This window comes from Mercenaria mercenaria, chromosome 1 (genome assembly GCF_021730395.1).
Source record: "Mercenaria mercenaria strain notata chromosome 1, MADL_Memer_1, whole genome shotgun sequence".
NCBI lineage: Eukaryota > Metazoa > Mollusca > Bivalvia > Venerida > Veneridae > Mercenaria > Mercenaria mercenaria.
In genome coordinates this window covers 82,837,958-82,854,993 of record NC_069361.1, presented here as the reverse complement: position 1 = coordinate 82,854,993, position 17,036 = coordinate 82,837,958, and the positions used below count along the sequence as shown (strand labels likewise).

Here is a 17,036-nt window from a genome sequence, read left to right as displayed (position 1 = left end):
TGTCCGCGAAGGAGAAGAATTCTATAAGACTTGTCTTCCATTCTTATCCTTTCCTGAGGTATTATATGCAATGTATGACTATGTATCAATGTATATGTTTACTTTTTGGGAATAAATATGTTTAAGCTAATCAAACCGATGTTATTACTGTCGGTCTTTTCAAGGCTGTTTGAAATGGATACCGGAAGAAGTGTATTAAGATTAAAATGTGTTCCAAGAGGCCAGATTTAGTTTTATACATATTGACGCACACCGAACACACTGGCAACAAACCAGAAAGAAAATGCCACTATACTCGTACATGTTATGCCCTTCCCCTAGGTATACTTTAAAGGTCCATTACTAAGGGAAAGTGAGTTGGCAATTTTTTTCATAGCCAGTGCATAGACTTCTGCAAGACACTAAATAATGAAGATTGGCAGGTCAAAATTTACAGAAGGTCTTTGGAACTCAAAGAAATGTATGTGTATTATGTTGAAATTTCAATGAATCGACAGAATGACCCCCCAGGTCTTTTTAACTTTCTTCATACTTCATAGAAAAATAATTGTACATATACTGCGATTTATTTCGAATTTCTACATACCAACTTTCATTTTCCAATAAAATGAAATAGTTTCTGTGCTTTTTAAAAGAAATTAAAATGTTCACTTTCCTTAGAATTGGACCTTTAAGAACCGTGGTCATGAATAGTCCGTTTCCATCATTTCCCACCTAAAACGCCATATACATGTATATATGGATGCCATGTTGTTCTTGTTGTTTTGATTTAAAACCTATATCTGAAATAATGCACAAACACGCACAGTACTATATTACACTCTATTAAATTACTCGGACGATTTGTCAGCAATGTACACACTAGAAAGCGATAACGCACGGATCCTTGACCTGAAAATCCGTATGTAATCTACCCAGGATTAACCTTACCAAATATTACATGTGCAAGCAATCATGGTGCAAGTTTGTTTCGTTTTTGTTACCTGCTTTTTCCTTGCAGGAATAGTCAGTTCAGTTGATTTTCCTAGAGTATCAACTAAACTTGGAGATATAAATGGCGTATATAGTACAGTGTCATTTAAAAACAGAGAATTCAAAGTTAAGAGATTTCTTGGTATACCATACGCAATGGCACCTGTCGGAAAGTTAAGATTCAAGAAACCGGAACCCGTTGAAATGTTATCACCGAATCCGTTTCCGGCAGATACATTCGGATCACCATGTGCTCAGGTTGACATGTTTGGTCAGAAAATAGCAGAAAACTCGCTAACAGAAGATTGTTTATTTCTAAATGTCTACGCCCCAGTTCAAGACCCGGACAAAGCGACGGGACATGCTGTGATGGTATTTATACATGGTGGTGGGTTCTCGCTTGGCACAGGAAACACATATATCGGTGACCGTTTAGCGTCTGTCGGTAACGTATTAGTTGTAACTATCAATTATAGACTTTGGATATGGGGCTTTTTGGATTTCAATGATGAAAGAGCTCCAGGAAATATGGGCTTATGGGATCAACAGATGGCATTGAAATATGTGAATAAATACATTGAATCTTTCGAAGGGGACAAGGATAGGGTCACAATATTTGGGCAGTCGGCTTGTGCGATAAGCGTTGGTTTACAGGCCCTATATCCTAAAAATAAAGGACTTTTCCAAAACGTTATCGCAGAGAGTGGATCTCCAACTGTCATGAGCCTTGTCAAGAATATAAACGAAAACATACAACCTGCAGCATACTTGGCACAACTGCTAAACTGCAGAACTGAAAACAACGAGCAAGTGTTTGAGTGCATTCAGAAAAGTGACAGCGAGTCTATGTTTAAAGCGTTTAAAAATGCTTTAGCAGGTTATTTTGGAACATTATGTTCACACCCACAATAGATGGCGAATTTCTGAAAAGTTCTCCTGCAAGACTTGTAGAACAAGCTAAAACTGATGCTCCAGCTGAAGTAGAATTTTTCAGATCTTTGAGCTTGATTAACGGGTTAAATGGAGACGAAGGTGGAATGTGGATTCAGATGATAGATGGTACAAAAGAAAGTTATGAGGATTTAAAGCTTTCCCAAGAAGACCTTGATGATAAAATTATACCGTCAATACTGCCACTGGTTACGGCCTCGCGTATCAAGGATTCAAACGTGTTAAAGTCACTAATAAGTTCGAAGTATAAAGAATGGAAAACCCCGTACGAGCCTAAAAACATTGCAAAACAAGCTGTGAAACTATTAGGAGATATATACTTTACTGTTCCAGGTATTGAAATAGGCAGGTTACATGTAAATGGTTCAATCTTCGGTAGTTATCTGTACAGGTTTACTGCAGGGGTCGAACGACATTTCATACCTACCCCCAGCTGGATGGATTTAGGTAACCACGCTGATGAGATTGGACCAGTATTTGGCTATCATTTAGACTTTGATTGGTTTGGTGGCATAAAGGGTGAATACTCACCTCCTGAATGGGAATGGAACTTGTCTGAAAGAATGATGACGTTTTGGACAAATTTTGCCAAATACAGGTAATCGCTATTTTTTTCAGGTTTGTTTCCTGTTTTCTTTTAAAGTGTTTTCAAACAGCCTGAGGACATGTTAGCGATATAATTTTAGACATTCTATGTTCCTATGAAATTCATGTTATTTCCTGATTAATGTTTTGTAACATTCAAAAGAGTCATAGGTGTTTTGAAGTCTTAACTGGCGGTAAACCGATAATCAATCTATGTGGTAAATGGACAATCAGTTCTTGTCCAGTTGTCTTGTCCATATACAGGAATCAATCCATGTCCTATTTTCTGTCCATAAACCGTCACTCAATCCATGTCCATGTGTCCCGTCCATAAACCGATACTCAATTCATGATCCGTTTTCTGGACCAAAAATCGATAATCAGTCCGTGTCCAGTATTCTGGTCTATTAACCGACAGTCAAACTATGTCCATTGCAAGATTTCCTTGCGTTAAACCGATAATCAATACATAATGATAATCTTTTGAAAGATTTTCTGATGGTAAACCGACAACCAATCCACGTCAAGTTTTCATGGCGATAAACCGACAATAAATTCATTCGCAGTTTTCCTATAAACCAATTATATCAATGTCCATAACCAATCCCTTATCCAGTTGACTGTAACATGCATGTCCAGTTTTCCTATCAGATACCTTGCTCCATGTTATTTACAACTCCAGGAAAAGGTTTCATCCCTAAATATCTCATCTTGATTTTTTTTTCGATTCGACAGTTGTTTTAAGTAAATCGCAGTAAAAGGCTTTTGTATCTCCCCAACCTCACCCCAATGGTGATACATAAAGTATCAAAAAGAGCGAATATAGTCTTTGCTAGTGGTTAAAGCTACTCGCACACAGCAAGAGTTTTTTTTCTCAAAATGTTCATTTCTACCAAGTTTGGCATAGAATGTATATATGACATAGAAAATGATAAAATGAGTGAAAATAAGGGTTTGATATTGGTAAAAGCAAAAACGGATTTTTAGTTTTTCCCATTTTAAAAGCGTTACAATGGTTTACTCCCTTCTGCAGAGTATTTTAGGTAAATTATTAAGATATCTTGCAAAATTCATATGTCAGTAAAATTATCCGCTGTTCACATTCACAGCACCCACATTTTATAAATTTTCCAGAGAAAACATTCGCCTAAATAGCGTAAAACAGTTGTTTTAAGCAGGGTATAATTTCAGTGTATTTTAATCAAATTGATTTTTCCAACTCCTGTTTACTTTTAGCAATCCAAATGGACAGGATGGCAGTAACAGTTGGCCGAAATATACAATTGATCACGAGCATTATCTAAATTTAGATAGAAGAGATCATGTTGGACAATACCTACACGCAGATGAAGTGGATTTTTGGCGGAAAATAGTTCCGATGGTGGAAGAAAAATGCCATGACGATAAGTCGTCTGCATTCTCAAGAAAGTCGTCTGATACATGTGATGCGAAAGGGGGCTGCAATTAAAGATAAAAGGATTATTTTAAGAAACGCAGGCTCCTACATTAATTCGCATCAATCTACCTCCGTGAATATCATGCAACTATTTTAAATATGCTCCTTAACAATATTTGGAGGGGCCGAGGGCGGGCGCGATGGTGACAACAGATAGAAATAAAATTCCGTGGTAAAGCGTAAACGTATTACGACACCAAAAAGGATCATTCAAATGGAAATGACGTCAACGTGAAAAAAAAAAAACTCAGATATTCCCGCGAATTTCATGGAAATTTTATGACGTTGAGGGATAATACATTCATTTATTAGTTTTTTTTATCGCGTGTCATGCTAGAATAGCGTTAGCGCGTGCTCATTTCGTGTTATAAGTTATAACAGCTTCGAAATCCCTCGGGATATGTTGGTATCCTCGCCCTAAGGGCTCGGGCACCAACCAATCCCTTGGGATTCTGCAAACGTTGTAACACGAAAAAACATGCGTTATCCCTACATTAATGCATTTTTGTTGTTAGACGTTCAAAGTATAATTTTCTCACTAATTGTTTAGCGTGATACCAGTATATTTATCTGAAATTATCTTATAAGATCTTTGAAAAAAAATCAAAGATATTTTGTAATTCAATCTATGATGATACATTATATCATAATATGATACAAAATCACAGAGAACACTACGTGTTATTTGCATATTTCTCTTTTAAACTTTTCTGAAAATAACAATGTAATGATTTATAAATTCATCTCGAAAAACTTCATTTATTTCTCGTGTGTATTTCTAGCTCTTCAGACTCATTTTCATGAAGGTTGTCTTGAAAGTGTTTTTGATACTGTAACGCGATTTATTATTATTATTATTATTATTATTATTATTATTATAACGGTCAGTTTGATTTAACTTTATTTTAATATCTATATATCTTGAGAAATTTAATATTTTCATTTGAATGTGATGTAAATGGACTGTTACAGGAATGTTGGGACTAAGCCGGGGATCTTCTTCATAAGGTACTCAAGAAGCACTATTTTCGTAAATCTGCAACTATCTTATGGGAGCATGTCAAAATTGTAACAACTGCGAACGCATTTATAAATATCTGCTAATCGTAATAAGAAGTTAGTGCATACTTGGTAGAATGTGTTAATCATATTCATCGTCTATTCTTTCGAATGTGTAGAAAAATCACTCTACTGCGTTAATCACACTGTAAAATATATGACATAAGATAGAAGAAATTATCAGTATTATACAGTTTACTGTACCGTCTAGACATTCAACCCTACAATAAACCCATGAAAGGAAAAAGTAGACCTTCATCATCTTTCACTATATTTCAGCATAACTGAAACGTTGTAAAAGTAGCACTGTTGGATATACGGATACAAAATACAAATACAATTTTTATTTAAACTATTAATAATCAACATGAGCTATGTACAGTTGTATAAGATAAAAAAAGATGGATTTAGTTTTTGTAACATACAAGCTGGAAGTCGATACGGTTAAAAGAAGGATGAATTTTAAAGATACAGATACAAGATACGATGTTTTATATATAATCGGGTATGAAGGGTTATTGGCCGACTCAGCAACAGTTAACATGTAACAATCATATTACAGTACTAATAAGCACACATAAGAAAGTACATAAATTATCAAGCATAAAGTGCGCAACATAATGCAGCTGCAGAACTTCAGTTTATACAAAACTGAGAGGTTGGTGCTAATTTTGACCAGAGTCTGAAAAACTATATAATTTAATATGAAAGTTAATATAAACACAAAAGTGCACCAGTTAAAAATGTCTTTAAAAATCATATATCACCTTAAATCAGATTCAAAGAGACCTGATAAGCTTCTATCTCTCAGGTAGCATATTCAATAGAATGTAGGGATAATACATGTTTTTATGTGTATTAACGTCTGCAGAAGCACGCGGGATTGTTTGTGACCGAGACCGAAGTTCGAGGTCACAAACATATCCCAAGGGCTTCTGCAGACGTTAATACACAAAACAAACGTGTATTGTCGCTATTCTTGCATAAAAATATATTTCACGACGATTTATGTATTGTTTTCATACGTGATGACTTGACGATTCCGGTACATTTTTTATTTACCATTCCAGTTGTTCTTGGAAACGGTAAACATGTTTTAAATATCCGTATCCAGGGCCCGGAAATAAACAACACTATCAAAGTTTTTAAGCGATTTTTTATCTCTCATTATTAAAAACATAAAATTACCAATAACTGTTCATATCATTTCACAATTTGGTGGACTCGATCACAATTTCAAGAATAATAACTTTGCATTCGAGTTATATTGAGTACGGACACGCAGTTGGAGTACGGATAAGTACGAACGTAGTGTCAAGTTTCCAAGCTGTTTATATAAATTCTTCGAGAAATTAGATAAAAACATACCGACTGATACTTACCAAAATCATAAATATAATACTTAAAAACAAACAACAGCACAAGTTACACGCGATACTTATTTATTCACAGTTATTTACAATAACTGAACAGACGCTTTGTAAAGGGAGTGCACTCTAAGAGAAGCTAGTGCGTACATTGATGGGGGTAGTACGTTTGGGCTTGGAAACAGATACAGCTAAATATACTATGGATTACATTGTATTTATAATGCTACAAAATGAGGTTGTTAAGGAAGAAACAAGACCCAGATGCCAAATATCAATGTGCGTAAAAATACATACATATATCCCTGGCAAAACATTTCAAAAATAAAAATCATGTATTAACAACACGTGAATTGCCTTGTTTGCACACGATTTTTCTCCCGTTAATACATGGGCGGATCCAGTGAAAAAAGTAGTTTTTATGCAAGAATTTCTATAAAACGCAAACATTGCAGCATGAATAAATAAAGCACAAACATGCAAACTAAGCAAAGAACAAATATAGTTACTAGTTGCAGAATACATAAGCAAATAATTGATATCTAGGATAACTAGTAGCAGATCAAATCAATGAAATGGCGTGCTTGAAATATGAATTGGCAAACTAATGTACTAAAAGTTAACAATAAACCACATAAAAACCAAGGACAAAGTCTTAGCATAAATACAGAACAGGCAGTATATAGAACAACCAGTTATGCATTGTTGGCACAACAAGAACAGCAACACAGTTCTCTGTCCGTTCCATGTATTAATCAAGCCCAAGAACTGATTCGACTCATCGGAAAGGAGTTCCAGAGAACGGAAGGGGTTGCTACAGTATCTTGTTGTCCTCACATGTGGCGCTTCTGCAGTGTTTGTATACCTAAAAGAATAAGGTTTATCATTAATATTTATAAGGTCACGAAGGTACGCTGGAGTTTGTTTATTAACTATTTTAAAAGTTTCGATAGCAATTGTCCTTGGACGCTTAACTTTCAAAAACGGGAGCTGAGACTGACCTAAAAGAGTTGTGTAAACTGAAGTGTTGTCGTTATAAATAAAACTCAATGCCCTTTCTTGTATTTTTACTATTTTCTTAGTGTAAGTCTCTCCGCAAAAACGCCAAGCTAATGGACAAAGATTAAAATTTGACGTAATAAATGAGTAGTAGGTGTAAAGTTTACCTAATTTTCATAGATTTATTTAGTACATTTATTTGCCGAGATTTTTTTACATATAATTGAAAAATGAGTACGAAAATTAAGTCTAAAATAACGCCTAACAGTTTTTCTTCTTCATCACATAAAATAAAATTGTCGTCGTGATTGATCGTCGGTGATGTTACATTTCTTTGTTTTATTACCAATAGCAATAGCTTGGAATATATCTGGGTTTGCCAGCATTTTATTATCTGAAAACCATTTAATGAGTGATAAGCTATCATTTCCAGATTAGTTATAACAGTATTAATATCATGGTCTGCACGTGATAGAGTATTGTCGTCAGCATAATTATAGAACAGAACAGAATAGAAGAGAACAGATATTTTATTATAGACTTGTACGAAGTACATCGTCTCAACACATAAATACAAGTATATAACATCACGTGCATGAAATACATACAATAAATAGACAGACAAGAAGAGGAAAACAGCTTTGTACAACAGTTTACATATAGGAGGTTAGACAGTTAATCAACGTTACAATAAGAGCTTCTTTACAAACAATGAATATTTTTATCAGTTGATCTTAACAATTGTAAATACTTATTAACAGACGGACGGATGGAGTATAAGTTACTTATATCTCTTCTTCTAATATCAGTATATGCAGGACAAATACATACGAAGTGGTATTCATCTTCTACATCAACACTGCTGCAAATTAAACATTTTTTCTCTCTTCACGTGGTGTTCTATTTCTATCGAATCTCCCAGTTTGTATCCTAAGCGGATGCACAGATAATCTAAACCTACAAAAGTAAAATCGCAGATGTCTAGGTAAAATGTCTAAGTAAGGTTCATAATCAAATTGTGTTATAGATCTTTATAGAGGGTTAAAACAGTAATATTTTCAAGAGCCTCCCCCGATAATCACCTTTAACTGTGTCAAATAGTCGGAACTGAAACTCGGATAAAAATACGTTTACATCGATTGATTTAATATTGTCAAATACATATGAAAAGCCAAAGTTATCTTAAATCTTTTTTACATTTGACACACAGTTAATGCGTCCTTGACTACAATCACTTACAGCGTTCTCGTAAACATACTTTAATATAATATTGTCAGTGTTGTTAAGTTTAATCCAGTATTTAATAATTCTGATATATCTGTTAACATACAAAGGGTATCTACCAAACTCGCTATACATAGTAGCATTACAAGTAGTTGTTTTTACCTTTAGAAGACGTTTACAGAATTTTAAATGTAGTCTTTCGATTTCCTTTGATTTTGTAAAGCCCCATATTTCCGACGCATAGTTTAATGAAGATCCAACAAAAGAATCAAAAAGCTGGCACAGTGTTTTTGGTGAAAAATCAAACTCGTCACATTTACAAAACAGTACGTTCAATGCTTTCAAAGCTTTGCCAACAAGATGTTCTTGATTAAGCGTGAAACTACCAGTATAATTGAAAATCGTAACTAAATAATTAAAATCGTTAACAACAGCAATATTGTGTCCATTATACGTCCAATGTTCCGTAGGCAATAGTCCCCCACGTTTACGAAAAAACATAATTTTAGTTTTGTTAGTATTTACATGTAGTCCCCAGGTATTACAGTATGTATAAAGACTGTCTAAATGGTTCTGGATTTCTGCTGGTGATTCATCTAAAATAGCCATGTTATCTGCAAAAAGTAATATTATTAGGATAATATCATCTAACTGTAAACCGGAGTTAATATCATTTTGTAGATACAACTCCAAGTCTTCAACAAACAATGAAAAAAGCAAGGGAGATAACACTTCACCTTGTCTTAAACCGACAGCGTAATTAAAATACTTAGAGTAAGGTGAACATGATTTCACACATGACTTTACCTTAAAATACATATCTCGTATAATTCGCAATAGCTTTCCACCAATACCAATTTTATATAGTTTTAGCCAAAGTGCATTATGATATATAGTGTCAAAACACTTCATCAGGTCTACAAATATCTCATATAAACGTTTGTTTTCATTTAAATATTTTTGTATTAAGGACATAAGTATAAATATTGCATCCACAGTTGAACGACCTAATTCACGCCGTTTTCACAACCTTTTTTATGCAATGGTAAAATAACACCTTCGGTCCACTTCTCCAGATAAAACCCAGAATCTAAAATACTATTGAATAAATCGCATAGATGCAGTGCTATTATATTTGCACTTTCAATAAAATATTCGTTCATCAAATTATCATTGCCCATAGCCTTTCCTCGTTTCAGTATTTTTACAGCTTTTAAAATTTCATCGACAGTTATAGGCTGGTCAAGTTCCGGAAATTGGTTATTTTGCGCATTGACATCCCTAGTATTACAAAAATAGTCCGCCTCGTCGTTATTACATTCGGAAATTTCGGAACTCAACTTTGAAAAATATTCCCGGAAAGCGTTTATATCAATATTATTGCCTTTGATAGGTTTTTTGCTTTTAAAATATTTCCAAAAATATTTCAGTCGCCTTTTCTTTAAATTTTCAATTTCCTTCATTTTCATTCTGCAATACTGAGATTTCTTTTTACGCACTAAAGATTTTAGCTAGTTTTCACCTCACATAAATAACGCCTACTTTCCTCTGATTTAACAGAATTAAACAAAAATAATGCATCCTTATAAACTTTACGTGCATGAATACATTCTGTCTCGAATGAGTCAGCATTATCCAAAACGGAATTAGCATCGAACATTACTTTATTTTCATGCCGATATTTTTTACTAAACAGAGGATCTGCAACAGTGCGCATTACAGCAGTAAAATTATTCAGAGCGTCATACAATTATACAAATTACATTGTATACGTTGTCATAAAAAGGAAGGAATAAAATATGTTTAAATAAAAAAAACTGACTTCTATTGCTAACTTTCTGGTAAGTTTAGGGAATTTTCGGATACACAATATGCCTTGTATTTCAAAATGAGTAAATCATGTGGTAAACAATCAAGAGCTTTGAAAAGATCGATTAAAAATGAGGCTACATATTTGTTCTCATTTAAGGCTTGTTTCCAATCTTCAACTATCCTTAAAAGAGCGGTGTGATGCCCGTAACCAGACCTACATGTTAAAAATGCCGTTAAAAACCAATTTGAATATTAATGGCTCTCTCAGACATGTTTGATAAAATTGGTAAGATACTGACGAAGGCGGTAGTTCCTTTTCTCCAGTGTACTTTTCTTTTTATGCAGTGGTGTGACCTGGGCGATTTTAAAGCTATTGGGGGAAACTGAGGTTGAAAAAGATTAATTAACCAGAAGGGTTGGATGACCTGATATTGCTGTTTCGGCTAGTTTTACAAGTGTTGAAGATAAACGGTCAGCTACAGGGGCTTTCTTCATGTTTACGTTATTGATTTGTTTATATTTACATTCGCCCTATTCTTTTCCATTGAAACTTTTGACGTTCATTTCGTATGAACAGCAAAAGGAAAGATGCGAAAGTTACGTCATCGCTGCTTAGTGATAACCGACCGCTGTTTTGACGACGTCCGCGTATAGTCAAGGAGAACGTTCGTTAGATGACGTCGCAGTTGTTCCGTCCGCTTAGTCAGATCACTTATGAAGATGAACTATTTAACTTGAATAGTAAACTTGAATCAAACAAAAAAGAAATAAATAATCTCAGAGGAGTATTAGAAATGATGGAATCAGATATGATAAATACTTTTTGTGAAGGCAGATATACTGATGAGGTACGCGAATGTTGCATGAGTTAACTAACAGAGTGCAATGTTAGTTTAACTAAATTACCGGATGTTGTCCGTGTGGTTCTATCCTCATTTACTGGTAAAGTTCCCGAAAGACTGCCAAGTAAAACGCTGTTGAGTTGGCTTATGACGGAGGCGAAGGTTGTGGCTGCGAAACATGTAGCATCAGAAATGCTCAATGATTTAGAAAAAAAATCTTGAAAAAAAAACAAGGACACGTGTTGCATCAGGATGCCACCACCAAATTTCATCAACATTACGAAGGTGAGCAGGTAACACGCTCTGATGGCAGAAGTTTGTCTGTAGGTCTTATGCAGGTGGCTGGTGGTGATGGGCAGACATATGTTCAGGCCTTTAAAGATATGATTAGTGACTTGGCGTCTTCGTTAGGAAATGCAGATAAAGACAAAAATACAGCCCAACTCATATGTTCAATTAAACATTTCATGAGTGATCAGTGTGCAACTAATGCAGTCTTCAATGCTGCAATTGAAGAACTCCGACAACAGCTGTTACCTGCTGTAAATGAAAAGTTTGATTTATTGACATCTGAAGAAAAAAAGTCATTAAATGAAATGGGAAAATTTGCCTGCAGGTTATACTTGCTGGCAAATTTTGGGACAGACGCAGACAAGGCATTCAATGCCTTTGAGGATAGTATAGCAGAACAAAAAAATCCTTTTGCTTTCAAGAGAGGTGAAAGTGGTACATTCCGTTTGTGTCGAACAGCTGCGAAAGCCCTAGCAAAACGTGGTTCTGACAAAGCTGGGGTTCATGCATTTTGGGATGCATATCTTAGAGGATAAGGCAAGAAGAACACCCTAGTGACATTTCAAGGTCACCGCATTAATGTTATCTTTCATGAAGGGGCTGCTGTGTACTATCACAGGCATGATATTGCAGATTTTCTGAAAGACTGGCCAGATCCAAATGGTCTTCTCAAGTCCCTTACATTCAATGAAGTTGGGTACCTTGCAGGATGTCGAGCCCTTGGTATATTTGATAAGCTTGTCACCGGCCCCTTCTGGCGGATATTAGAAAATGATGGGTCTATTCTAGATTTGAATGAAGATCTTCTTCAAATGAAACTTACATTAACCAGATGGGCAGAAGACGGCAGTCTGCCATTTTCAGGGGAGGCAGTGTTTGGTGAGAAAGTTAAAGTAGTTAAGGATGATCTCTATGCCTCACTCTTTGCAGATTCTGGTTCACCATCAGAGGACGCATTAACAGTCATGGCCCTGGAGTTACTTTCAGCTCAGATGTTAGTCCTTCTCGAGCGCCAGGCAAGGTCTCAACTGCCTGATGGCAAGTATTATAATCCTACAGATGAGTTTAGACAATCAGCCAGCAATGTCCCTAAAACGAATACAATTTCAGAAAGAGACATGGCGGCCCTAGATTATTTGTTGAGAAGCAAACCAGCTGCTTCATCACTTACATTAGAAGTAATTGTAATGTGCTCAAAAAATAAACCATTTCAATGGCTAAAAACACTGACACAAGAAGAAAAGTCTAAGGTACTTGAAGATGCTAGAAAGCAAAGTAAATTAGTGAAGGAGGAGTTTCAAAGCAGAAAAATTGCTCTTGAAAAGAAAATTGAAGCAAAATTGATTGAGAAAAAGGCAAAAGTTGAGCAAAAAGAAAAGAAAGAGTTAAACGTGAATTTCAATTTAAGTAGAGAAATTACGAAATATGGTGGGCCATGGGCCGAAAACGAAATTGACGAGAAGGAAGCAGCTCTAGGAAGTAGCTTTAGAAATGCTGTTTTATGCCAAATTAAATTTCATAAATCGGTGTTAAAGTCAAAAGGGAAAAGAGAACTTTTCCAGGAGTCTGTGAACACAAATAAATTTACAACTGATGAACTAAAGTGCAACTTGAGGCAGATAATTAATCTGAATGGGGTGCAGGAAATTAATGAAAATGATACAGCAGGTTTAAAATATAGAGACAGCGAAATATCAAGAAATGAAGTTAATGAAAGGAAAATGAAAATAACACAACAGTTGATAAAAGCGAGAGAAAGAAGAAAAATTCATCAGCAGAAAGAGAAACTTAACATTTACATAGACAATCCTGAAATTTTAATTGGCAAAAAAATTCAACATAAATGTGTGCATGAAAATGAGCAAATCTGGTTTCAGGCTAAAGTTGTGTCAGTGTTTTCAGCAAATGAAAACAAGATGAAAACAGAGTATAATATCATTTATGATGAATATCCTGATGAAAGCTGGCATTTCCCGTTACTAATAGACTTGAAAATGGCGATCTAATAGTTGAAGACATTTGAAATATGTTGGTATAACAAATTTAGACTAAGTATGTTACATACTTGTTAAGTATGTACATACATGATCTTGTTAAGTCAGATCCCTTTGAATAGAACTGTAACATATGAGCTAGTTCTGCATTATTGAATTTATTCCCTGTCAGTTGTAAAGTTTTAATTTCTCATGTAATAACTGATTGGGCATGATAATGCCAAAGGGAGATAAATACCATAGATATGTTTCAGTGCTTAAGATGCAATTTTAGAGTTTTAGAAACTGTGAATAAATGAATGATTTATTACTGTTAAAATGATTTGTGTTGTATTCCTTTTGAAATTACCTTGAAAATGATATATCACATGCCTATATAAATAAAAATTTTATTTCGGCGAAAAAAATCACGCGGTTCAAATTCAAAATGGCCGCTGACAGGTAATATTTATTAAAAAACCACAAAATATGCTAATCAAATAATTTACTTTTGTTTAAATACAATATTATACCATTTGTTGTGACATATTGCAACAACATTAATCATTTTGTAGGTGAAAGTTGTAAATAAAGCGAATTGATATGCTGGAAGCGGTCATTTTGGCGGCCATCTTGGCGGCCATCTTGATTTTTTTCGATAAAAAAATATTTTGAAAGTTGCGGGATATCATAACAAACAATTTGATATATAGATATGCCATGTTTCCAAATGTGTCTTAACAAAACTAACACATTTTAGTGTAATGTAAAGCACTTTTTTACTATTTTGGTGCCATATATTGTAAGTGAATATATATTATATAATATATAGGATTTTGTCACCAAAATAAGCGCACCTGTTCGAAATAAAATGTTCATAACTAAAAAACCGATGGACAGATTTCAATGAAATTTTCACCTCTGCGTTTCTTTAAAAGAGCACTTTAATATGACATCATAAATAGACTGAAAATATTTAAGAAATAGTAGCTGCCTGAACACTCTATCCTTAGATGACGTCGCAGTTGTTCCGTCCGCTGAACAAAATGGCCGGGAAGCTGATTTTTATGCTAGATGCTACAGATTATATGCAATTCATAATATTATATAGTTCACAAATGGAAAGGAAATATAATGTAAATACAAGAAATGAAATGATTTTTTTTTCGGTGTTCATGCGAAATGAACGACAGAATAGGATCGGCAAATTAAACATGAATCGCTAGCGCGATTCATGGATTTGATAATCCTATTCAGGCATTCATTTCGCATGAACACCGAAAAAATCATTTCATTTCTTAAACAAATGAACGTTTCTGTAACTGGCTCAAAAATTAGTTCTGACTGGCATGATTTATCACATAAAATAGCAGCAATACTTGGATGGTCTTCATTTGGGACAATAGTGTCATTACCAAAGTCTCTAGCCACATTTACAAAAGAAATCGTTGAAAACAGCAGACTTCTTGTTGATCTGTAATTAGTTTATCTTATTCTAATAAAATAGTGTCCTATATTTGGTACATCTTTTATTTGCGAGGAAAGGTTTAACGGTTGACCAGTAATCTTCAGATTTGCACCCCCTATACATCTGTCAATAAAATATTTATTTAATGATTTTTTTCTCAGGCTAGTTACTAAACTTTGGTTTTTAGCTCACCAGAGCAATGTTCAGGTTAGTTATTGTGATTGCTCGATGTCCGGCGTCCGGCGTCTGTAGTCTGGCGTCTGTCAACATTTAGCTTGTGTATGCGATAGAGGCTGTACTTTTAACTGATTTTCATGAAATTTTGTCAAAATGATTAACTTGATGAAATCCAGGCCAAGTTTGAAAACGGGTCATCTTGGGTCAAAAACTAGGTCACTACGTCAAATCAAAGAAAAAACCTTGTGTACGCAATAGAGGCTGTATTTTTCAACTGATCTTCATGAAATTTTGTCAAAATGATTAACTTGATGAAATCTAGGTCGAGTTTGAAAATGGGTCATCTGGGATCAAAAACTAGGTCACTAGGTCAAATAAAAGAAAAACCTTGTGTATGCGATAGAGGCTGTATTTTTCAATTGATCTTCATGAAATTTGGTCAGAATGATTGCCTTGATGAAATCTAGTTCGAATATGGGTCATCTGAGGTCAGAAATTAGGTCATCCAGTCAAATCAAAGAAAACCTTGTGTATGCGATAGAGGCTGTATCTTTCAATTGATATGAAATTTTGTCAAAATGATTAACCTGATGAAATCTAGGTCGAGTTTGAAAATGCGTCATCTGGGGTTAAAGACTAGGTCACTAGGACATATCAAATAAAAACCTTGTGTATGCAATAGGGACTGCATTTTACAACAGATCTTCATGAAATTTGATCAGAATGTTTGGCTTGATGAAATCTAGGTCAAGTTTGAATATGGGTCATCCAGGGTCAAAAACTAGGTCACCCGGTCAAATTAAAGAAAAACCTTGTGTACGCAATAGGGACTGCATTTTACACCAAATCTTCATGAAGTTAAGTTATCTTGATGAAATCTAGGTCTTGTTTAGATATGGATAATCTTGGGTGGAAAACTAGGTCAAGAGGTCAAATCAAACAAAAACATTGTGTATGCAATAGGGACTGCATTTTACACCAGGTCTTAATGAAATTTGATCAGAATGTTTGTCTGGATGAAATCTAGGTCAAGTTCGAATATGGGTCATCTGGGGTAAAAAACTAGGTCACCCAGTCAAATCAAAGAAAAACCTTTTGTACGCAATAGGGGCTGCATTTTGCACTGGATATTCATAAAATTTAGCCAGAATGGCTGCCTTGATGAAATCTAGTCAAGTTTGAATACGCGTAATTTTGGGTCGAAAACTAGGTCGCAAGATCAAATCAAAGAAAAAAACCTTGTGTATGCATTAGGGACTGCATTTTACACTGGATCTTCATGAAATTTGATCAGAATGTTTGTATTGATGAAATCTAGGTCAAGTTTGAATATGGGTCATCCGGGGTCAAAAACTAGGTGACCCGGTCAAACCAAAGAAAAACCTTGTGTACGCAATAGGAACTGCATTTTACACCAAATCTTCATGAAGTTAAGTTACCTTGATGAAATCTAGGTCTTGTTTAGATATGGATAATCTTGGGTGGAAAACTAGGTCAAGAGGTCAAATCAAACAAAAACATTGTGTATGCAATAGGGACTGCATTTTACACCAGGTCTTAATGAAATTTGATCAGAATGTTTGTCTGGATGAAATCTAGGTCAAGTTCGAATATGGGTCATCTGGGATCAAAAACTAGGTCATCCAGTCAAATCAAAAGAAAAGCTTGCATACACTCTAGAGGCCACTTTTTTGCTACAATCTTCCTGAAACTTTGTCAAAATGTTTGTTTTTTACGGAATATTGGACAAGCATGAATCTGGGTCAGGTGGGGTCAAAAACTAGGTCACTAGGTCAAATCAAAGAATATACTTATTTACACTCAAGAGACCACATTTTTGGTCCAATCTTAATGAAACTT

The 17,036-nt window shown here is 34.8% G+C and overlaps 2 protein-coding genes across 2 annotated transcripts; both read left to right on the top strand.

Annotated features, from left to right (window-relative positions):
* Nucleotides 1-941: 941 nt before the first annotated feature.
* Nucleotides 942-5,521, top strand: LOC123532266 (carboxylesterase 5A-like). The gene is made up of 2 exons (XM_045313674.2): nucleotides 942-2,521; nucleotides 3,745-5,521. The coding sequence occupies exons 1-2, from the start codon at nucleotides 1,866-1,868 to the stop codon at nucleotides 3,974-3,976; spliced, it is 888 nt and encodes a 295-aa protein (XP_045169609.2). The 5' UTR covers nucleotides 942-1,865; the 3' UTR covers nucleotides 3,977-5,521.
* Nucleotides 955-1,769, top strand: LOC128547810 (cholinesterase-like). Its single transcript, XM_053521037.1, has 2 exons — nucleotides 955-1,595; nucleotides 1,736-1,769. The coding sequence occupies exons 1-2, from the start codon at nucleotides 955-957 to the stop codon at nucleotides 1,767-1,769; spliced, it is 675 nt and encodes a 224-aa protein (XP_053377012.1).
* Nucleotides 5,522-17,036: the final 11,515 nt, after the last annotated feature.

Coding starts and splice junctions, on each gene's coding strand:
- LOC128547810 (XM_053521037.1), top strand. CDS start 955: ATGGTGCAAGTTTGTTTCGTTTTTGTTACCTGCTTTTTCCTTGCAGGA. Junction 1,596..1,735: donor AGGGTCACAATATTTGGGCA/GTCGGCTTGTGC, acceptor TACAACCTGCAG/CATACTTGGCACAACTGCTA.
- LOC123532266 (XM_045313674.2), top strand. CDS start 1,866: ATGTTCACACCCACAATAGATGGCGAATTTCTGAAAAGTTCTCCTGCA. Junction 2,522..3,744: donor ACAAATTTTGCCAAATACAG/GTAATCGCTATT, acceptor GTTTACTTTTAG/CAATCCAAATGGACAGGATG.